Source organism: Vipera berus (genome assembly GCF_964194415.1).
Source record: "Vipera berus genome assembly, chromosome: 3".
NCBI lineage: Eukaryota > Metazoa > Chordata > Lepidosauria > Squamata > Viperidae > Vipera > Vipera berus.
The window spans coordinates 184,893,333-184,919,026 of NC_138204.1; the positions used below are offsets into that span (position 1 = coordinate 184,893,333).

A 25,694-nucleotide genomic window follows, 5' to 3' on the forward strand; every position below is an offset into this window, starting at 1 on the left:
TAAAAATTAAAAGGGTTTAAAGTAGAGAAATAGGGAGGGGAGACTTTGGGATAAAGGCTTGGTTTGAGTCAAAGAAATTGATTAATTTTTATAGCAATGTATATTACATTTGCACTTATAAGCAGTTTATGATGACATAAAGTATCAGGGTGGGGAAAAAAACTATTTCTCACAACTATTTTGTACAACCAAACTATTTGAAATCAGTCAAATTAAAACTGATAGATCTTTCTGAATTGCCATTCCTAGGTTTTCATATGTGCATGTATGTGGGTCATATATATGAGAGCTGTAATTAGACTATTTAACGGATATAATGAAGCTACAATTAGTGTGGTGTAAGTTAATCTCAGCTTTTATGTTGCAAAAGCCTTACTGTTTTGTTATTTTATTGATCAGCTCTCATGTCTTTGAAAATAAAAATTCCAGAATGACATCATGCCCAGTAGGAGTAATTAAAGCTATCTGATGAGGGAATTCAGAAGTTGAAAGGGATGATTGTAATTGATCCTGATTCAATCCCATTACAGCTTTTTATAGTTTAAGCTCTAGAGAAAGCAAGTCCCTTGTCAAGGCTTTAGTTTATAGATTCCAGTGTGCGTGTGTGTCTATGTGCACACGCAGACTCTCTATGTTTTCTGGTCTTTACTTTCCCTTTTAATTTTTTTCCCTGTAGTAAATAATGAGCTGCCACCTGAAATCCGGCTTGCCAGTGGTCAACTAATGGGTGATGACCTGTCCCTCCTTACTGCAGGAGAGCTGTCACCTTATATCAGTGACCCAGCACTGAAGTTATTCCAGTGTGCTGTTTGCAACAAATTCACCTCTGACAGCTTGGAGGCCCTAAGTGTGCATGTGAGCAGTGAACGTTCTCTCCCTGAAGAGGAGTGGAGGGCTGTAATTGGAGACATATACCAATGCAAGCTGTGTAACTACAACACACAGCTCAAAGCCAACTTCCAGCTCCACTGCAAGACTGACAAACACATGCAGAAATATCAACTGGTGGCGCATATTAAGGAAGGAGGAAAAACGAATGAGTGGAGGCTGAAGTGCATTGCCATTGGCAACCCAGTTCACCTGAAATGTAATGCCTGTGACTACTACACCAACAGTGTGGATAAATTGCGCTTACACACCACCAATCACAGGCATGAGGCAGCCTTGAGACTTTACAAGGTAAGGACCCACCAGTAATTTCAGTTGGCAGTAAATTGTGAAAATGACAGAAAAAAAAGGAAAGGTTGATAGATCTGCAAATTAAAAAAAGTAACAAAAAATAGGCTGCACCCCAAAAGTGGCATTTTGAACATATTATCAAACTTTGTTTATTTAATCAATCTTCACAGTTCTATTATCAGCATATTCAGAAGTAAATCCTATTGAATTACCTGAGTTTTATTCCTAAATATGTATACATAGCATTTAGGTGAAATTGTTAAATTAAAGGTATCATGTACCTAATTAGTTTTGTTAGCCAATATTTAACTACAAATGCTCTCACATATTTGAACTGACAGTTGTTTACTATTGTATTTAAAAAAATACTATAGCTTCATGCTACGGATCAATAAAAAATCATCTGAACCAAAGCCTGTGACTTCAGTATCTCTTGAAAACATACACAAGTGAACTATAGTTTTATTTTGAGATTTACAAGTATGGTCTATTGTCTTTTTGCCTATTTCTTTTTCTAAGCCTTACAAAAAACATGAAAAGTTGTGATGTACAAAATGTCAGCTTAAAGGTAAATTCATTGTTTTGAAGCCTGGGAGAAAATGTTTTGAATCTGTCAGGGTGATGAATACTATTATAACCTAATATACTATTATGCTTCCAAATTTTAACTGTTGGATAATGTTTTTAGTAAAGTTTATTGGATTGCTTCATAGGATTGTGCAAATCATTTCTGCGTTCCAAACTTTTGCCAAGGTGTTTTTTAATTTCTTTATCTGAAAGTTTTATTCAAAACATTTATCCAGTTTAGGATACTACATTGGCCATGGACAGAATCACTGTTTTGAGATGGGCAGTCATATAGTTGGTCTAAATACAATGTAAGGCAATTTTAACATGCTAAAGGTTTACTTTATAAAGTAGTACTAAGTAATGCAAATACTGATATTTATAGACTAAATAAGCTGTTGAAAAACAATGTACCGTATGTTTTATCTCAAATCCTATTGTAAATTGTACACATCTACAAAGTAAAAAAAAATAGGGAAATAGTTCTGTAGGTAACTTTCTCCCCACAAAGGCTAGTAAAAAAACTGTGTATAAATTATGTTAGACAGGTAGCTGAAACCTGTTTTTTTAAAGTCCAGAGTAATGAATATATTTTGCATTTGACTTTTATAAGGAAAAAGATGTCATTCCCTCTGCCTTTCCTTTCTCTCCTCCTCCTGTGCAAGACACTCTTCGGAAAATATGTGGCCTTCAGCCTTTTGCTTAGTAGCCCAATTTTTGACCTCTACAAGTACATATGAAGAAATTTATTTCCTTGGAGGCAGACTGTTAAAATGTTTGCTCACTGCTACTGCCTTCAACTTCAGATACAATAGAACCTTAGCTTTCTGCTGGTCTTCAAGGGAGATTATTTCATAAAATGTTTCTAGATATCTAGAATCAAAATACAAGTTTACAAATATAGACTCATCAGAGTGCCTGACACCATTTTATTTTTCAATATCTATTTAGAAAATTTCCTGAGTAATTATATGTTTTTGAAGCATGTGGTGCTTTTCAAAAAAGTAGGCACCTATATATTTATAAATGCTACTGTGAATTTTCTTCCATGCCTGTAATATTAAACGTAACATTACTTTAGCCATAATAAATTTACCAGAAGTCTTAAAAGACAGTCAAGTAGTTTTCACTCCTTTAAATGTAAACAACAAAAACGTATAAGAAATTAAAAGTATCACATTTTTATACTCTTTATAATTTGTAATTTAACTATTTTACTATAGAGAATATGAAGAAAATAAACATTTAAATTACAATGGCATCAGAATACAGTATTTGAACTAAGCTATATAGTATCAAGGTGTCACATCATTAGGTTCTTATTTTCACCTCTTGCTTTGTTTTAAAGTGTGGGAGAGAATTGGCTTTTGAAATATTGCAATCAAAAATCTTAAAAGAGAAATAAAAATATTTTCTTTTCTTTCTTTCTTTCTTTCTTTCTTTCTTTCTTTCTTTCTTTCCAGTGAGCATATCTAGAAAATCTATAGAACTAATCAGATTTAAAGTAACTTATAATTCTGTCCACTCTTGAATTATTGTAGTTGACCTAATATTTTCTATTTTGTGTCATCTGCAAACTGTCATCTTCACCTTTCATACATGGGGCTGTATTTTGGTTATTTATGGGTTTAATACTCATACAGAAAGTTTATTAAAAAATAGTGGAAGTTTTTATTCAGAGTTTTAATGAATTTACAGGATTGCCTATCAAAACAATGAGATGATATGAACAAAATGTTTTTCTTTTGCGGCAGAGGAATGTTCTGCTTTCTGTTTAATTCCTGGAGTAAAACACTGGAAGGGGATTTTACAATTCTTTAAAATGAAAATGAAATAAAGTCCATTAGAAACTCAGGAGTGATACTGGTATAGGCAGGGAGGATTTGTTTTGTTGGTTGAAAGGTCTTGTCTTTCTCCTCTAAAATAAATAAATACCGAATACATAAAATCATACTACCATAGAGTAATAGTTACGTTTCCCTAGGATTTAATTAGTTAATTCGAGAGCTTCCAAATTGCAGATATAAAATCATGCAAAACTCCATCTAATCCCTGAAATAACAGAAGAGAATGCTATTTTTTGCAATTGTTTTTCCAGGTTCTTAACTAAATTCTTCAATCTGCCTTCTACTTTGGTTTATGTAAAAGTTAGGTTCCCCAACTCATGGTCTCAACTAAATAGGCCAGTCTGATATTGAAATGGACTGGCGAAGAAGAGGTATTCTGTTGTCTAGCTAATACATTCTTTTTGTCAGTCTTAAAATATAGCAATGACAAAATGCATTTTTATTGAAGAAAAATAATTAGAATCCTCACAACTGTACTGCTATTAAATGGATATTATAGAAAGGGGTTCTACGGTACCTGGTCCACCAGATCTGACAGGATAGATAGACTCTGCTCATCCTCTTTCTTATACTTGTGGGTCCAAGGAGGTATATGTTCTCTGTCACAACTCTTACCTCCCTCCAAGATTTCAAAAGCCCCAACCCTTTTCTTCAAGCCTAGAGGAGACTGGGTTAGAGATCATAGTATGCTAGGTGACCCAATATATTTGTTCATTTTATGGAACAAACTATGCCATGTTTATTTGTTTGGTTTTTCTACCATACTTTACTATTTTAATGGGTTATAGATATGATATTGGTTTTTATGTACCTTAGATGCATGACTGTATATCTTTTCTAAATATATAAATTGCTTTGATGAACCAAGCATTAAAACTGCTTGCGTATGGATAAGGCATGATGTAAAAAATGGAAGCTAATCAAATATTAAAACATTTCTGTCTGCTGAATAGAAGAGTAATTTATACAATTAGTTGCCTAACAAAACAATATTTAATCTACATTTTGTAAAAATGTAGATTAAGAACATCTGCTTTGAAATAGGTGCCATCACAGTCAATGAGACTTGCATAATACATACATAGTAGTATAATAGTACAGATTGTGCAGTCAGAAGAATAAATAACAAAATTCAGTTTGCCATTTTTAATTGTTTTTAATAGAAATATAATTGATTCATAATACTATTAATATTAGGATTAGTTTTACCTTTATTTTTTATTTTTTCAGAAACTAGAAAAGTTGAATGACCTAATTCTAATTAAAGGTGAAAGGTTAGTTCTGAGGCATCATCTGCCTAAGAGCTTAGCTTTCAACCAATGAGTTTAATGAAAATCTGTTTTGCAGATGTTTTTTAATGTCTTTAGCAGGATTTGGCCTGCTTAAACATGAGACCCAAACTAATTAACTTTATTTTTATTTGACCAGAGCAACACCTTTTCTTTCATGTTTTGTAGTAAAAAACATGTGGGTCATGATGTTCTGGAAGAAGACTCAAGGCAGAAAGTGTTGATGATCTTTCCATAAGTATTCAGAAACACACTATCTGTATGTCTAGTGCTACTGTTAGTTGAGGGAACAAAGCTGTATTCATTGCTACTAAGCATGTTTTGCTTTGATCCTATAAAGAAAATTTCAGCTAGAATTGTCCTTGAAAATTACTTGCTTCTCATTTGCCTAAGGCAGAAGTAATAGCGTTGGAAAATTACAATCAAGATCAAGCTAAATAAGTATTGGTTATTTATGAGAAAGTGTGCACTTGTATATGTATAGCAAAGCTGTGGTTTATAAGCCATGTGCCTTCCCAGCAGCTCTAATAGAAGCAACTACTTGCTTGCCAAGAAAGTGAATGGAATTTATTAAAGGCCTTGTCTGTAATGCAGACTGATGAACTTTTATGTAGCATATGTATCATCCACCTGCACAGAAACAGTAAGAAAACTTACAACAGGCATACATATAATCTCTGGATCATATCATTCTGACCAGCATTAGTCTTAACTTGAGAATTTTAATTACTTGGGGAATGGAAAAAAATGTATTTTTTTATTTTAATAGGAAGTTATGAATTAAGAGTTCTAATCTTTAATGGAGGTAATTTAAACAATAACACCATTGTACCAGCATAGTATTTAATGGTAACTTATGCATGTAGAATAATTTTGAGAAATGTGAAATGGCTCTTTGACCATATCAGGAATGTTTGGTCCTGTGAAAAAAATATAACATATCAGTAAACCTATTTATTTATTATTTATTAAAAGAATGTATAAATCACTAGCATAAGCTCCCCAGTTGGTAAGATTTCTCTGAGTTAATTTAGCATCACCATAGTAATAGAGAGTCAAATATATCACAGTATCAATCTTAGCCTAGGGAGAGCTTATTCATCACAGAAGTCAGTTTTTGCTATACCTGCTTCCAAAACTATTAAATCTTTCTCCACCTTTTAATCCCCCACAAGTCCAAAGGGAAGCAACATTTGCCTTCAACCTTTCTGGCCATGGTATCCAGAATATTCAACTCGGTCTTCACTGGCTTTTATTAGGTTATCTCTTTCCCACCAGTTATGCTTTATGTCCTCTAGCAGCTTTAGAAATCTCCAAAATATGGTGGTTTTTTTTCAAATAATCTGTAATTATCATCACAAAGGGCCTTATTGATAAGCCAAGCTTGCATTTAATGACAACTTCTCTGAACATTTACTTATCAGTATTTTCAAAATGAAAATAAAAATTAGAGGAATGAAAACAAAATTTAAAAAAAGAAGAAAATAAAAACAAACATTGACTTGAAATATTCTTAAATGATATTGAAATCTGTCACACTTCCATTTCAATATATGTAATTCTGAAGAAAGTATGCTGCATTGTCCATTCTCTGGCCTTGGTGAGACATAAACTGTCAAACTTTGATTGAACTCCTTGAGTCAACTTTGGCTGTAAGAGACAAATATTGGTTCAGACATCAGCTGAAAACAATACCCAAAGTTCATTTTATCTGATGGAATCCAGATGATTCACTTAAATTTAATTATGCAAGCAATTAGAATTGTTTAATATGCTAATGTTATACACAATAATGAGATAAATGAGATAATAATTAGGCATTCAATGACATGTTGTAAAGTAATACAAACAGGATATCTATCAATGCTATTGATACTCCTGAATCCCTTATCACTGTAAAAGCATTACTGAAGATGATCATAGAGAGACATATAAAAAAATATTAGCATTAAGATCTTCAGGGCTTAATTTTTCAAAACCTGGACCTTGAATAGGGCTGAATAACAAACAGGAAGCCAGGATAAAAAATACAAAGCTGATTGTATAAAGTCTATTGCCAGACTTTACTCTAGCTACCAAGTTTTGCAGTTGTAGTAGTCTGAATATTTTCCAATTTAGGGCAAAAATAGTTATTAATATGGATCTAACTATGTGATAGTTGCACTATTTTGTAACTTTTTTTTCATAAGCTTTAGTTTAGTACCTTTTCCCCCATCTGTTTTTATGTCTTTGACTGATTCCTCTTGTTAAATGCAATACAATTGCATAATCGTCTCCTTAAGTGGCATTCCCTTGGGTGATGCTGACCCTATAATGTGTTTATTTTAAACAAAGGTTTATCGTAATCCTTCATTTTGTCAACAAAATATTGCTGCCAGCCTTAAAAGATCCCACTGTAACTAGATTATAATAAAATGTTTAATGTTACTTACGGAAAGGTTGGAAGAACAAATGGAGCATTGACTGTATTTTAGGAGATAGATTTATAGCCGGTCTTTGGGTCACTTAGGGCTAAGAATTTTCATGGTCAACTGGTTGGCCTATTAGTTAGCATCTTCAGCAGGAAATGTAAATACCATTTGGCACCTGTCATTAAGCTGAACAACTAATATTCCTTTGCCTTTGGAAGGAAGAATTCTAGCTCTTCAAGTCTGGTTCAAAGCAGAAAGCTTAATTTCACAAACTTTGCATTCTGTCTTTAGTGAAGCAGAATAGTCAGTCTGACTTCCCTACTAATGTTTGCAATATTTGTGCTTTGAATTAGCCAAAGATATTGTATTAATTTATTGTGCCACCTTGCTTATGAGTGATATAATTGGGATTTAGGTGACTTGAACAGTACTGTTCCTTCAGTGAAAGCTCATTATTCATATTATGCATGAAAGCATCAGGGCTAAAAAGTAGATTTGAAAAAGAACGTAAGAAATAAGGAAAACCCAGTCAAAGTACACCCAATGCTTGCTTTATTTTATTTTATTTTATTTTATTTTATTTTATTTTATTTTATTTATTTTATTTTATTTTATTTTATTTTATTTTATTTTTTATTTTATTTTATTATTTTATTTTATTTTATTTTATTATTTTATTTTATTTTATTTTATTTTATTTTATTTTATTTATTTTATTATTTTAATTTTATTTATTATCAATTTTTGTAGTCTCCCAACTCAACCAAGTGACTTTGGATGTAAGAAACAAAATGTTGGTTGAGACATTAGCTGAAAATCAGAGCTAAAGTTCATTTTATATGAGGGCATCCAGATAATTCATTTAAATTTAATTATATAAGCCATTAGAATTTTAGCATTCAATAATAAAATTTGATCCATATAGTTTTAACCGAGTGTCATTGTTTCCATTTGAATAGTTTTTAGTAAATTTATGCAATTCCAGTTATTGAACTGTTGTTCTTATTTGTGTAAAAATGACCGTGCAAAAGGAAATTGGAAGGTTCAGTACATTTAAACATCAAAACATGTTTTCAAACATTTTTTATAGTTACTTGTTTATATTAAAGTTATTATTTACTTATTCTTTAGTGCATTGTTACTGAAATGTATTATTTCACATATAAAAGAGGTTTAAGACTTATGATCATTTTAGTCTGAAATTTAATTCCATGGACTATTTTGAATTATTCTATTTTTATATGTATATGGCTAAGAAATATTTTATTAGTCTGCTATTATATTGAAGTATGTAGGTTTATTATTATTTGTTCACAAAAATGTGAAATAACAGCTTTCAGTTCTTTAGCTGGTGTTAGTCTTCATACACATCAAGACCTTCGCAAGAACCACCAAGGCTGGTTCTTGCCATAATCTTTCAATTTCAGTTTTCAGATACTTTGTGGTCTTCTCCATGTCTTTGTCTTCAATTCTGTTATCTTCTGGTATTGCCACATCAATTATCCACAGTGTCTTCTTTTCAACCACAGTTGTCTAGTGTGTTGTGAACCAAATTTTATCCATTTGTAGTGGGACATACCACAATATTTGCTCATTTTCAACTACTTTTCGACTATATGTTCCCAACATTTTTTTCATTACTAGCACATGATAATTTTTACAGATGTTTCAGTGAATCATTTTGGCAATTGTTGTTTATAATCAGTTTGTACAACCATCATCCCAAGCTTAATACTGCATATAATATACTATTTCTTCTGTTTTTATGCACATTTTGCACTTTGCATAATTTGATGACCTTTAAATTTTGGTCCTGAGTGCAGTGTTTCAAATAACTTCCTCTTTCACAGCCTTTTGGACTTCAGTTTCTTTTTCTAATATTCCAGTCATAAATCATTTCCAGGCTTTATCTTTAGCCACGTTCCCCTCAATCTTTTATAGAAATTAACCATGGAATGCTTTTCTTTGCCAGCATTCTGTTCATGATTTTATTACAGTATTTCAATATTCACATTTTTCTCCTGCACATTCAGTAAATTCCAATTGTTAACATGCACCAATGCTTGTTCTTGGTTGTTTTTTTCACAATCAACCAGTGTATGTTTTTATTCGTTGACAATTTGTTTGACCTGAAGGAAAACTTTGCCTCCATTTCTGCAGAACAGGTATAATCTGTCAGTATCACTACAGGATGTTATGCATAGTGAATAATAATAATAATAATAATAATAATAATAATAATAATAATAATAATAATAATAATAATAATAATAATAATAATAATAATAATAATAATAATAATAATAATAATAATAATTTTATTTATATACTGCCCTTCTCCCGAAGGACTCAGGGCGGTGAACAGGGCAGATATATAAAAAATACAAAAATACAAAAGTTAAAAGAAAATTAAACATATGCCCAGCTAAAAACAATAAATACAGATATTAAAAATGACATAAAAGCCCAACCCATCCCCTTTCAGGCCAGGCCGGCTTGTTCAAATAAGAATGTCTTCAGATCGCGACGGAAGGAGCGAAGGTCGGGCGCCATCCGGAGCTCAACCAGCAACCGATTCCATAGCTCCGGGGCGCCCACAGAGAAGGACCTCCCCCTGGGGGCCACCAATCGACATTCTCTGATCGGTGGCACCCTGAGGAGGCCCTCTTCTTTTTTTCTGGTCCAAACCATCTAATTCAGCTTGTGTCTTCTTAATAATTTCAACAGTGCATAGTATTACATATATGGCCCAGGTAATGATGGCTTGGAAGGGAGTTTCCACTTTTCAATTTTGTCTTTAGTAAAGAATGCATCCAAAGAGTTGCTAATTGCTAAATGCGTTCTTAACTAACTCATGCTTGAAGTTATCCAACTGTAAAATGTCCAGCTATTTGTAGGCATCATCCTGGTGGCTCCTGATGGTTTGATCATTTGACATTTCAATTTCATTATTTTTTATAATTTTACCACACTTTATTGCTATTGTACACATTTTTCTAGGCCAAATTGCATTTTATGTGGGCTAAAATTTCTTACTGTGTTTGTCAATGGCTGGATTTCAACTTTTTTAAAATTCCTATTTTATTTTAAAAAATTAAAATATAACACTCCAACAAATTAAAAAAACAAATACAAAACAAAACATTGAAAAAAGGTGCATGTACACACATTATCCTGCCTAATTGAATGCTGATTAAGACATTACTACAATATTAGTTTCCCACCCCTTGTGAAACAGGCCCAGAAAAAAATTAAACTACTAAATCTATTTGCCAATTATTGACCTTTTGTATATAATATTAATGGCAAAATAGTTAACAGGAGAAATAATAATAATAAATAGTTATAGTATTATAGTTATAATATAGTTATTATTATAGTTATAATAAACCCTCTTTTAGCAAACTGTTATTGTAATCAACTCGTAGAAAATTTACCACAGCATCTTATCTATCCCAAATTTTTCGAAGAGATAATAGTAATTTGTCCTGGATCAAATATGCACATGCGTTCTTAATAATATCTCTTATCAATTGTTGTCTAATTAAATATAATAAATCTAGTCTCTATAGTTGGTCTATCTTCCCAACAAAATCTAGATAAAAGTGGTACCTGATTGAATGTGACAAATCCAATCCCAATATCTTTCAGTCCTCTTAAGAAAAACCAATTTGTCACTTTTTTATTCAAAGAGGCTTCTGCTATTGTAAAAGAATGCAGGGTTTAACTTTAGAGGGGGTATGCAGATGGTTCAGTTGGTTCAACATCTGCACAGTCCATATCTCTTTACAGGATTTTCAAAGATCTGAAGCTTTTCAGTCACATTCCTTTTGTAAATCTAATGTATCCAGCATTACATGCAGCTGAATATTTTCCACAGCCATTATCATTTCATCAAACCATTTAATATAGCTTTCAACTAAAAAATACATGTTACTTTTTCTGGATATCAGCTACCCTTGCTTGTCTGTAATCTGATAGATTGTTGTTCTATGTAATTTAGCTAAGAAGCAAAGAACACCAAAGTGTGTGTGTGTGTGTGTGTGTGTATATGTGTGTGTGTGTGTGTCTGTGTGTGTGTAAATTTTAGATTGCTAACAAAGAATTAATTCTTTGTTAGCAATCTAAAATTTACACAAATATGAGCTGTCACTGTTGTGACTACTGCCTGTGGATGGCCTTCGGTTAGGCCGAAACAGGAAATAAAGATTTGTCCCATGTTTGGGGCCTAGCAAGGTAATCTAAATAGTTAACAAACATTTATATATATATATATATATATATATATATATATATATATATATATATATATATATATATATATATATATATATATTTATATTTATATATATATATATATATATATATAGTCCAACCCTATGGCAAGAGTCCAATATTAATGTAAATCAAATGAAGACACTTTTACCGTCTAAGGACACGCCGTGTTTCCTTACGAGAGAAAATGAAAGTTATTTAAACAGCAGCATAAATCAAAGGGAGGAAAAAAAAGAATAGCTAGAGTCCAGCAGAGGGTTAAAATAAATCAGCATTCAGCCAGCTGGTCAACTTTTAAAAAGAAAAAGCAGAGTAAAGACAAAATTCAAAAAATGAAGTTAAAACCTAGGCATGCTTAAGAAAGTGAACTGCTGAAAGGGAAATGGATGCTCATGACTTTCTGACCACTTCCAAAGAGAACTGGAATCTTCAAAACTCCCCTTCCCAGAGGGATCTATGGCCATAGAAAACCCATCTTGGGTCATTCCTAAGTGCTCCCATTGAAATACAGGGAGTAGCACTGCCAGAGAACCAGCTTTGGCAGCAAAATCAACAAATCATCACAAAGCTTCTTACCATTCAACAACCATCTTGGAAAGAAGTCGACTGGATTTCAATTTCTGGTTTTCCATAAAACTTTGGTTAATATACAGGAAACAATGTAAGATTTTAGTATCATTTTTACCATTTGATAGCTGAGATTTTTTTAAAAATCACTGAAAGTAATTTTGTTTATTACTTTCAAATAGTACAAATAATAAGGGTGATAATATTCTTCTGTAATGTTGATAAACCAATATTTTCTTTTCCAACCATCAATTTTGCATTCAATTTTCTAAATAGCATTTTAATGTTTTTACTGACAGCTGTTGTTTCCAAACATTTGATGATCCAACTATGTGGTAATAAATCAAACACCTTTTTACAATCAATCCAGATGAGATGTAAATTGGTGGTGGTGGTTTTTTTGGCTTGATTTTTACTAAAGTCTTCTTCAAATTCATCTTTTATCCATCCAATGATTTTATTAAGATGCTTTTGAGTCCCCCATTCATCTTTCCAAAACTGGTTTGGTTTTCTAGTTTCAGAATTTCTATAGCCATTTATACTTTAGTAGAATTGCCTTTGGACTGATTTAAATAGCTTTTTTGCTTAAATTTGATGATTCATGTTTCATATGTTCAATTTCACAGCTATTGCTATTATTTGCAGTTTTATTTTTTTTCAAAGCTGCTTTTTCTGGCAAGCCAATTTTTTCTTTAATAGAGTTTGTCTTGATTCTTACCTTTATCATTTTTTGTTCTTTCATTTTTTTAGTTACTTGCATCTGATCTTAAGTTCATTATTTTGGCTTCCAATCAGATCTTCGACTTTGGGATTGAATACGATTTTGCTTTTGATTTTCTAATTTCAATACCAAGTTCTCCTATAACCACCATTGCTGTACTATAGGCAAGCTGATTAGTCTGTTCTATAGATGTTATTTTAACTCTTGCAATCCCCTTATTCATATTATTATAAGTGCCAGGTGTTTCTTGGGTACTGCTTTCAGTGCCAGCATTCTTTTTACTGAAAATTTACTGATAAAATTCTGGCACCATTTTATCTTTTAATTTTTCTTGGAGGAATGGTATTAAGTCATAGATTGTTTCAATTCTGGCTGTACTGGTTCTGTTGTTATGACTTCTAAATTATCATTTCTGTCATTCATATCAGCTATTTTCTTTATAATTGCAATTGTGTTTGTCTGAATTTCTTCTACTATTCTACTGTTGCTTTGGGATCTTCCATTTTCCTTATTTTTCTGAATATTTTCCAGTTCTGCATCCTTAAATATTTTAGTTCTGGTAATGAACCGCCTTTGATTGTATCTGTTCACAAGTCATACCTACCAGTTCTTTAGCTGATATTAGCCTACATATGCATCAAGTTCTTCATATGCTGGGATGTTGTAATATATTGTTGTATTATGTGTGCAGATTCAAGCAGTGTACCCTTTTGCAATTGACAAATGGAAATTTTGTCAATGAACATATTTTCTAAGTGCCATCCAATTTTGGGGGTTATGGCATCCAGTATGCTGATATCCACTGGGACTACCATCATTGGTTTATGCCATAAATTTTCAGTTTTGATTTTCAGATCTTGATACTTTGTAATCTTTTCCAATTCTTTGTCTTCTATTGTGCTATCTTCTGGTATTGCCACATCAATTATCAACAGTGTCTTTTCGACCATAGTTACATCTAGTGTGTTATTTGTATTCAGAAATCACATAATATTTTAAACCTGCTTATTTTCGATTACTTTTTAAACTATATGTTCCCACCAAGTTTTCATTACTGACACGTGGCCATTTTTATAAATATTTCAATAAATCATTTTGGAAACATTGTTATGTTGTTGTTTATAATCAGTTTGCGTGATCTTCTTGCATGAGTTCAGTTTATGATCTATTGTTTCTTCTGCTTCTTTGCCAAATGTGCACTTTGAATCATTTGATAATTTTTCAGTTCTGGCCTTGATTGCTTTATTATGATTTGTTGCTCAGTCAGCTAGATGTTTAGACTGGATTTGCCATTTTAATCTACTTATCAAGTTCTTCCTTAAGGACCTGGTATAGGCAGATGTTGTTGCTTCCTGGTGTTAAAAGGTATTGTTACAGGATGTAATCTGTTCAAAGTAAAGCTGCTTTTTCCAATTGTCTGGTGGTAACTTTATCAAATGGTTCTCCAGAAGTTTTGGAATTGTACCCAAGGTGCCTATTAATGTTGGTGCGATCTTTGCTTTGTTTTGCCATAGTCATTCTACTCTATTATATTTTGTGATTTTCTGTAGTTCTTTCTGTTCTATTTTGCTGTCTCCAGGTACTGCAACGTCCAGACTTTTTTGTCTTTCTTATTGACAGTTCTTAAGTCTGAGGTATTATGTTCAGGTTCTTGTCTGTTTGAATTTTAAAGTCCCAGAGCAGTTTAGCTGCTTCATTTTCTATTACTTTCTCTATTTTGTGGTCCCGCCAGTTCTTGCTTGCAGGCAATTATTATTATTAGATTTTTTATCCTGCCTTTTTAATATATAACTCAAGGCAGCAAACATACTTATTGCTCCTGCTTCTTATTTTCCCCACAACTTTAGATGTTGTAAATGAAGCAGGGAGAAAGTAATCATTTTAATGAGTTATTTCTTCATTTAAATTATAAAATAAGAAAAAGTAATATGTAAATAACCTATTATTTTGTAATACCATTGAAGGGTATTTTTTTTAAAAAAACATCTTTTTCTACTATACCAAGGAGATATCATGCTCCAGCAATAGTTTTTTTAATTGTTATTTTCAGTGCCGAGAAAGAAAAAAAAAGGAAGAAGGAAGGAAGGAAGGAAGGAAGGAAGGAAGGAAGGAAGGAAGGAAGGAAGGAAGGAAGGAAGGACTATTATTTAAGTAAAATTATAACCAGTCTTTGTAGAAATATATTTTGAAATATTATGTAGAAATACCTTACATAGAGAGTACTTCTCTTAATTAAAAACAAATATTGAGATATTACATTAAGAAGTGTCCTTATACTCAGAACTATGCCATATGTTATACAATCTGTTCATTTATTTGTTCATTGTAATATATACCCTATTTCCACTATGAAATTGAGGCATTATACATATTGGCATTTTTCTCCAGTAATGATGGTGTGAGGCAAATGGGGTTGTGAAAGAAAAACTGGTCCATCGTTCCCCAGTGAGTTTCAATTTCGCTTCTACAAGGCTTCTCATTTTCACAGAACATGTTTTATCTGAGAAACTTTGTAGTGTATGTTAATAAGTTGGAAATCTTTTATAATGTATGGGCAGCTACTGAGGAAATGCCACAGTTTGTATATCAAATTATCAGACTGGAAAGTGAGTAATAAATGATAAAATATGCAAGAGTGCTATTCTGATTAGTTGACTGCGGAGAACAAGGTGTACATTCATAATTAAACTGTTGGCCTAACATATGTATAGGTATGTTATTTCTGTGGGAATCCCTAACACTGCATCTTAACAGCTCTAACCAATCCAGAAGATATGGCCAAATATGTAGAAAATAAGCTAAAACTGCATCGGTGCCTAAAAATATGTGTATGTCCAGGGCTTTTTTTCTCATAGAACGCTCAGAACGGCGTTCCAGCACCTTTTTTTTGCAAAAAAAAAAAAAAAAGCTCCCTCTGAAAGCCTATTGCAGGGCTAGGCAATCTTGGCCCTTTTTTATGACTCATGGACTTCAACTCCCAGAAATCCTGAGCCAGCCAGCCAGGGAGAGGTTTCCAAGCTGAGCCATGCTGGCTCAGGAATTCTGGGAGTTGAAGTCCTTGAGTCATAAAAGAGCCAAGGTTGCCTACCCTAGGAACTAAACTTTTAGAATCTAAAACAGCTAATTCAAAAAAGCCAACAGGAAAGAACCTCACATTTTTCATCTGCTTCTGTCTTTTGGAAGGTAAAATTAGATAACAAAATAATCTATTTCCTATGTTAACATCTCTGCAATGAAATCAATAAAGGTAACAGGAAAGAAATGAGAAACATTTTTCTCAATGTAATATGTCTAATTTAGTTGATGCTAGAAAAAAATAGTATCTTTTGTACATACTCTTGAAAACTATTTTGAATCTAACCATCTATTACAACTAAACCACTTTAAATTAAACAATTCTTAAGAACGAAATATTCTTAATTTAGACTTTACTTTTACTGTTTGGACTGTTGTGTGTTTTGAAAAATAGATTATTTAGAATCTAGTTAGGTTGCACTTCAGTCTTTAAATAATTAACCTAGTATATACATAACAATATATGATGTTTTCCATGGTGAGCTTAAGATCAATAACAACATTTATTAAAAAGGCTAAAATAATTTCTGGTGGTATTATCTGTACATTAAAATTTTGTTTAGTCACAATCTCTCACTGTTCACATTCTGGACAAGCAATGGTCATGTATCCTAGCAAAAGATGTTGCATGTGTGCATAAGTGTAGTCAGTAGCAAATGACTTTTTAAAAATATCAAACTTGCAAAGAAACAAAAATAAGTCCAAAATATCTGTATTACATCCAGAAATGCCAACTTTGCAACCAATATTTCTCATCCATAACTATGGCACCCTAAGGATACCTGCATACATGCAAATGCTTCTCTGGGATCAGTAACACAGCAGGGATTGCTTTTTCCTTCCAGTAACAGATTGCTGGGAAATACCAAACATGGCCTTAAGAATTCCAATGTTTGTTACAAATTTTTCTGGATGTGGTTGGGAAGAGGCCTAGGAATGCTAGCACAAATACATCACACTTGCTGAACGTGCACACACAACTAATTACAATCTTCAATTATATGTGATATATCCCAGGCTTTTTTCCCATAGAACACTCAGAACAGCGTTCCGGCACCTTTTTTTTGCACACACACACACACACACACACACACACACACAAGCTGAAGGAAACTGTTCCAGAGAGCCAAATTCTCCTCAGGCAGCCAGGTTACAGAGCAGCAGAATGCATCGCAGCGACGGGCCTTCAGATGGCTCAAATCGAAGGAAATGTGATCCGTACAGGCTAATTTAAAAGTGGGAGGGTAAGAAGGGCCGAGTGTGAACAGGTTGCTTAGCAACCTGCTTCAACAGTCTCTGTAACTTTCAGCTCCTGGTGCCTTGCCTTTTTTAAGCTGGGAAGTTGAAAAACAGGCTAAAAAGAAGGCAATAGAGTGCTATCAAGGAAAATGTATAGATATAGCCAGCAGACGTTTAGGGAACCTTTATTTTTCATACACTGTTCAAATTTTGTTTTAATGCCATGGTGATACACAATCAAATGTAGTCAGTCTTTTTTTTTTAATCCCAAAGCATCTATTCGTTAAATACAATATAACAAAGTTTTGGATGATGGAATTATTTTTAATCTAAGTATAACTAATGATAACAGCTCTTAAATCTGTTATTTTGTTTTATTTTTGCACAAAAAATTTGTATAATTTGCATTTGCGTTCATTTACAAATACAGTAGAATATGTTGTTAAAATGTATTGGTGTTGAAATAATTAGTGCACATATATACCTAAAACCAGTTTACTGCATTTGGCAATTGTACTAAAAAAATCTCATTGTCAACCAATATAATTCATTTAATTTGAAATCAAGTGAAAAATTGATTTAAATTATTTTATTAAAACAAATTAATGGCAATTCTTTTATAAGAAGCTGCCTCAAATAAAATGAGTTTGACATGCCTGCTCTAGATAGTTGAATGCTCCAAAATAAATTCTAGACCAGGCCTGTACATGCAGCCTACCAAGCACCCTTCGACAGAGCACAGACATTTAAAAAAAAAAGTAATAAAATCACCACCACTTCCCTGAAAGTCATGTTGCCTAGTGCCTCCATGACTTACCATGACCATGAACTTCAACACTGTAGATGCTCCTCTAGTCACCAAATCATTGATTAGCCCACCAGCATTCCTTTGCAAACCACAAAGATTTTTAATTTATCAGTGTGGGCCTTTCCCTTCTACAAGTTGCACAGATCTCTTCTAGATTTTCCTCTTGCCTTTCCAAGTTAACTGCTTGGTCTGTCATTGAGCAAGAATTCACTTTTAGGGAAGCATATTATCATTTGATGTATATTTAACATATGTTCTACCTTTATTTACCAATTATATAATATTTGTATGCAATCCACATGGCGAGGTTTGGGGCAACTTACCATATTTTTAAAACCATAAGATTAAAGCATAAAAGCAGGGCTTTTTTCCCATAGAACGCTCAGAATGGTGTTCTGGAACCCTTTTTTGCACACACACACACACACACACACACACACACACACACACACACACACACAAAGAAAGCTTTTGCACAAGCTATGCTACACCCTATTGGCTTTCAATTACTGAAACGTACAAAAAATAATGAAACAAAACTTAAGCTTTTTTTCTAACTTAATGCTTAATATGTATTTTATATATATCTAATTGGTTATTTATACATTAAAGATAATTCCATAATTTTACATCAGGTATAAGGAAACTTCAACATCAGTTTAAAAAAAAAACTATTTTGTAGCTCTTTGTGATGTGACAACAATCCATCTATTTCTTCTCTTTTTTAAATTTCTTAACTAGTTATCAATTGATGAAAGCATGTGTTCTCTTATTCCACAGCTGTGGAGACTGCTTAGGAACATTTGGTGAAGTGTATCATCAAAGGCTATTTGGTCACATATAGATATTCAGCACAAATCTAAAGGTTTAATGAGACAAAACAAGACATATCTTTCAGAGTAAATAGATGAACGTTTTGCTAGTCAGCTAACTAAGGTATGTAGGAAGCACATCACAATAGTAATGGGGGACTTTAACTACCCTGACACAAACTGGGAGACAAACTCTGCACCAAGTGGAAGATCAAACAGATTCCTGACAAACCTAGCAGACAATTTTGTCACCCAAAAAGTAGAGAAGGGAACTAGAGGATTAGCCATTTTGGATCTAATTCTCACTAACAGAGATGAAATGATAGAAGGTGTTGAAGCCACAGGAACCTTGGGAGGAAGTGATCATGCAATATTGGAATTCAACATTATGGAAGCACAAGCAATAGAATACAGTCAAACTAGAGTCTTGGACTTTAAGAGAGCTAATTTCAATAAACTTAGAGAGGGCTTAGGAAGGAATCCATGGATGAGAATCCTCAAGGGGAAAACAACTCAAGAAGCTTGGGAAATTTTGAAAAGTGAGATAATAAAAGCCCAGACTAGCACAATACCAACGAAGAGGAAAAAATAACAGCTCTCAAAAGAAACCAGCATGGCTACATAAAGAACTCTCTGACAAATTGAAAGATAAAAAGGACAAGTACAAAAAGTGGAAAGAGGGTCACATAACTAAGTCAGAATATCAGCAAATAGCCCGAGCCTGCAAAGATGAAGTGAGGAAAGCTAAGGCTCAAAATGAACTAAGGCTTGCGACCAAAGTCAAAAATAACAAAAAAAGCTTCTTTCAACATATAAGAAACAAGAAAAAAGTTAAGGAAATGATTGGTCCATTAGTGGGGGAAAGTGGCAAGAAGGTGACAAGCAACAGGGAGAAAGCAGAACTATTTAACTTGTTTTTTGCATCTGTCTTTACACAAAGGGAAAAAACAGACCAACCTATCAAAAATAATGCCATAAAAAACAGAATAGAAACACAAGTTAAGATAGGCAAGAAAATGATAAGTGAGTACCTGTCCAGTCTAGACGAGTTCAAATCACCAGGACCAGATGGATTACACCAACAAGGTTCTCAAGGAACTGGCAGATGTAATCTCAGAACCACTGAACTATATTTTTCAAAGATCCTGGAGCACTGGGGAACTACCAGAGAATTGGAAAAGAGCTGATGTAGTTCCCATCTTCAAAAAAGGGGAAAAAATGGATCCAGGAAATTACAGACCTATCAGCCTGACCTCAATACCTGGGAAGATTCTGGAAAAGATAATCAAACAATGAATCAGCGAGCACCTAGAGGCAAACAAAGTCATTACTAAAAGCCAACATGGGTTTGTCAAAAACAGATCATGCCAGACAAATCTGATTGCATTCTTTGACCAAGTGACAAAATTAGTGGACCAGAGGAATGCTGTGGATATAATTTACTTGGACTTCAGTAAGGCATTTGATAAAGTAGATCACAACCTTCTATTTGATAAGATAGAAAAATGTGGATTAGACAGAATCACCACCAAATGAATTCGTAACTGGCTGACCGGCCGTACTCAGCATGTGGTCCTCAATGGAACCCAATCTACATGGAGGGAAGTATGTAGTAGGGTGCCCCAGGGCTCTGTTCTGGGCCCAGTGCTCTTTAACATCTTCATCAACTATTTGGACGAAGGGATAAATGGGGAACTCATCAAATTTGCAGACGACACCAAGCTGGCACGAATAGCCAACACTCCAGAAGACAGGCTTAAGATACAGGAGGATCTGGACGGACTTGAACACTGGGTGCTATCTAACAAAATGAAATTCAATGGTGAAAAAAGTAAGGTTCTACATTTAGGCAAGAAAAACCAAATGTACAGGTATAGTATAAGGGGTACCTTGCTCAATAGTAGTAACTTTGAGAGGGATCTCGGAGTCCTAGTGGACAATCACTTAGATATGAGCTAGCAGTGTGCTGCAGCTGCCAAAATAGCCAACACAGTGCTAGGCTGCATTAACAGAGGAATAGAATCAAGATCACGTGAAGTATTAATACCCCTTTACAATGCCTTGGTAAGACCACACTTGGAATACTGCATACAGTTTTGGTCACCACGATGTAAAAAAGATGTTGAGACTCTAGAAAGAGTACAGAGAAGAGCAACAAAGATGATTACGGGACTGGAGGCTAAAACACAGGGAACAGCTGCTGGAATTGGGTATGTCTAGTTTAATGAAGAGAAGGACGAGGGGGGACATGATAGCAGTGTTCCAATATCTCAGGGGCTGCCCAAAGAGGAGGGACTCAAGCTATTCTCCAAAGCGCTCAAAGGCAGGACAAGAAGCAATGGATGGAAACTAGTCAAGGAGAGAAGCAACCTAGAACTAAGGAGAAACTTCCTGACAGTTAGAACAATTAACCAGTGGAGCAAACTGCCTCCAGAAGCTGTGAATGCTCCAACACTGGAAGTTTTTAAGAAGAGACTGGCCAGCCATTTGTCTGAAATGGTATAGGGTTTCCTGCCTGAGCAGGGGGTTGGACTAGATGACCTCTAAGGACCCTTCCAACTTTATTATTAAAAAAAAGAAAAACAAACCATGCTGGTTTCTTTACAGAAAGGCTTATTGCTCTACATATTTCATTATTTTCTTTTTAATACTTTTTACCATTTTTCAAGAACAGACATTAAACCTAGCTTAATATTTCATATTTATTGATCTAGATCCTATTCTAATAATTACACATTGACAATTTGTTATGGAGAACTGGACTATAGCCAGTCTTAAATGAACTTATATCTTTTTGTTAATTGTTTTTGAATGGAACTCATCTGTGCCATATCCTTAGTTAAGATAGAAGCAAAGATTTCATTTGTCTAGTAGACTTTGGATATTCCTGCTGTCCAGGACTTTTCTGATGGTTTTCTGTTTTGAATATATTTAAATATTTTGTTGTGAGTCTTATCAATTTTTACTGTACGGTCTTCAATGACTCTCTAATTATGTAATGATATAATAAATAAAAGAAAAATTAATTTTGTTCATAAACAAATAAAATTGTCTCAATAAGAGATAATAACTATCATATCATTGTGTTATAAACAAGAGATAGGTCAAATATATTTCTTAGGACTGGGCAATGCTTAGGATTCAGTCCCCCAAAACCTTTTCAGTGCATTTGAGACCATAAATGTGCCACCTATTTGCCACACCTTAAGGTAGCTGAGTCCCGAGTGCCGCATAACAGAGTGAGCGCCTGTTACTCGTCCCAGCTTCTGCCAACCTAGCAGTTCGAAAGCACGTAAAAATGCAAGTAGAAAAATAGGGACCACTCCAGTGGGAAGGTAACAGCGTTCCGTGCGCCTCTGGCGTCTAGTCATGCCGGCCACATGACCACGGAGACGTCCTCGGACAAGCGCTGGCTCTTCGGCTTTGAAACGGAGATGAGCACCGGCCCCTAGAGTCGGAAACGACTAGCACACATGTGCGGGGGAACCTTTACCTTTACCTTTACCTTTAAGGTAGCTGTATCTTTTGCTGAAATTGCACTAAATCTATGGCTGACATTTAAGCAATCCTGGGGGAGAAACTTTAAGGAGCTACAAGCAGGTGCTACATTTGTACTCTGTATGTACTAAAAAACTTTTTAGTATTAAATCAGAGGAGTTACACAATCCTAATCCTTAACTCTCATAAAAATTCATTTGACAAATGAAGTTTTATTTGCGATCCCATACTTTAATAACAAAATGCAGCAGTGTGAGATGAGAGCAGCGAAGAAAAAATATTTGCCATATAAGTTCAATTAAGAAAGGCTTAAAAAAACAAACAAGCTTATTTTAGAAAAAAGGACTACAGTACATAGATGGGAAAAGCATAAATAGGCTTCAGTAAAATAGATTACTATATATAGGCCGACAGTATTTTTCATATTTATGGGAAGGAATTTGGACTATGATTCAAAAATACATTTTTTCCAAATTGGTTTTATGACATTAATAAAAGCTAATCCTGTGGGCTAAAATATTCAAATTCAGTGCCTTGTCTACATTAATAATACATTATTAATTGATTTTTTACTGAGGATGTTAAACAAAAGCCAAATAGATCAACTGAACCTGAATGATTCAGCTGTAGTTTTTTTAAAAACATATTTTTTTTCATCTTAACATATCTTTGCTTTATAATATATACAGTATAATATGTTCCTTTAGTTTGTATTAAAAAAATTCTCAGCCAACATTAAGGGAAGAAATGATGTTTTATTTGAGATTTGTGTAGAGAAACAGTTTCATTTGATTTCCTAATCTGTAATAGGTTATTCTACAAATTAAAAGTATCACAAATAAAAGAAATGCTGTTTTATGGATAGATGAGTTTTAGTTTTGGGATTAAAATTTAAAGGCTAGTTGTATGTATATTTTTGTTAAAATTTCTTTTTTATTTTCTTTGTTTAGAATTCTATGAAAGGAAACAATATGCTACATAGTCTCATTCTCATTTTGATTTGTTTTTATTGTTTAAAAGAAAAGAGCATTATGATTTTTTCCCCACTAAAACCATGTTTTTTAAGGAAACACTTGAGACAGAGTAGCAAACAGAGGATTTAACTCTAGAATTGTGTTCCTGTTGTATTCACTGACATTTTTCTATCCAAGACTAAGACTGCATTACTCAGTTTAAGACTTTGCATCCTTTGTTTTAGTGCTGGGAGACTTGTGGAAAAACAAAGGCAATACATTTAATTTCCTTGACTTTTACATATAACATATAGTGGGAAAATTTTGCAACATAAAACATTCACAGGAAATGAATTGATGAAGGACAGCCTTGATTTTACATTTTTGTTTGTCACTCTGCTTCTGTGCATTCCTTATGCTTCTGTAAATCACCTTTTGTAGATCCAAATGTTTTCATGTCATCTGCTATCTTTGCCACCTCATTGGCCATACCCTTTTCAGATCATTAATAATTACATTAAGCAAGACTTGTCTTACTATGGAACATTTGGGCAACCCTCTCTGATTTTTCTATGTTGTAAATGGACCATTAATTCCTAATTTGTTTTGTAACTCTTCTATACCATAGCAGTAGTTTAGTTTTTATCCTACAAATTCACAATTTCTTAACAGCCTTTTCTAACAGCATTATCAAATTAGTAAAAAATAAGAAGAAGAAAGAAGCATATTTTTTTAAATTCTCAGTTTAATTACTTTGTGGCTTTAAGGTGATTATTACATTATATAATTTAATATTCACCTCAAAAGCCATGGAGTAAAATAATATGTATGTTCATATTCTGAAGATTGTCAGAAAAATATATACATGTTCACTAAACCTTAATCAATTTTTGTTTTCTCAGTCTGTTAGCTGGTATAAATAGTGACTAAAAATAGCATTGTTGTCTACTACGATATTAAGATACAGTATGCTGGAAGCCTATACAAATTTCTTTTGGGGAGATGTTAAGAAGAAATGTATCAAGACTATAAAAAAGTCAGAAAGTCCTTTTGAACATCTGGTTCTACAGGAAAGTCTACTAATCCATTATCTTCTGAGTTACACAAATCACTTTGATTTATAATTTTAACAAAGATTTCTTTAGTGTGAAATAAAACTCATGCATTTGAGTTGCTTGGTTTATATTGACAATTCTTATAACCTGTAAAAAGTCTTTGTTCATTATATCACTTTTTTATTACAATTTATAATCTTAACCTATAAAACATGTTTGTGGAAAAAGAATACTGAATTAATTTAGAATAATTTCAATTTTGTTTTAACAAGATACAGAATAATATCTTAAGTGTAGCCTTCTATTGGTTCTTCCTCATAAGATAAAATAAATTCACTTCTGGTTTTGTGGTAGTGAGTGTTTCTCAGTAATCTGATCAAGGATATTCTTAAATGTTGGTGTTTCTTAGCTGTATACCACAAGTCTATGGAATTTTTGTGGCCTAACTATTGTATTTTGATACTGTTATAAAACATTGCATTCAGTATCTCCTGTTAATTGCATAAAGTTATGGAATTAAAATTATAATTTCTGAGTTATGCTTTTGATCTATTTTTAAGTTTCCCCACTGTTTTCTACTACATGCCAAGGGAGACATTTGTGGATCTCAACATTAAAGGCACCACTTCTAAAAAAGGGTGTGCAAATGTCCATAGCAACGTTATAATTTAGGTATGTTTCTTTTTTTATTTAAACCCTTTAATGAAAAAATATTTTTAAATGTAAAGCATATGTTCTTCAATAAGAATTTCATATTATAAAGCTCTCCTAACCAGCAGCAGTTTAGATGGGCAATATTTTTATTCTTTAAAAAAAATCATTCTACCTTGTAATTTAAATTGCTCAGATCTGTCGTCTATGTATGGTGTTAAACTGACCCTGATGTGTAAAGAAGCAGAGACAAGGAGGAATCAGACTGACAAAAACAGTAGTGTTGCAATACAAGCCCTTTGTTTTCAGTGTGTTACAATAATGTGCACATGCCCTAAAGGCCAGAACTTGCAACATGAGGGTCTACTGCTGCTTCCATCATTTAGTGGGCACACATATTTACCTAGTTCATAAAAATACACTTTCCTTATTTTATATTTTTAATTTCATATTTGTTTTGCTTCTGAATTATCCAAGAAAAAAAGTAATGTTCTTTCATTTTTTTTTTACTTTTTGTGTGTGTGAGAAGTTGTGTGAATGTTTGGGGTATATCAGCTTTTAAGTGGAAAAAGGACACGTGAATCAGGTATTCTTGTCATTCCATAGCATGTTGTGATAACTTGAACACTAAACAAATGTTACAATACTTATTCATGCATACAAAACTTTCTCCCCTTGCCCTGCCCCTTTCATAGCTGCTCCAGCTCTGATTGTCTTTCCTTTAGAAACCATTGTTATACATTCCAG

General features: G+C 33.2%; 1 protein-coding gene across 1 annotated transcript in view; it reads left to right on the plus strand.

The window, feature by feature from the left end:
• The window catches only part of ZFHX4 (zinc finger homeobox 4), a 208,139-nt gene that overhangs the window by 27,435 nt on the left and 155,010 nt on the right, over window positions 1–25,694 (plus strand). Inside the window, exon 3 of the mRNA XM_081323510.1 lies at window positions 677–1,179. Coding sequence (XP_081179636.1) covers window positions 677–1,179 — 503 coding nt within the window. The remainder of the gene's footprint in view (window positions 1–676; window positions 1,180–25,694) is intronic.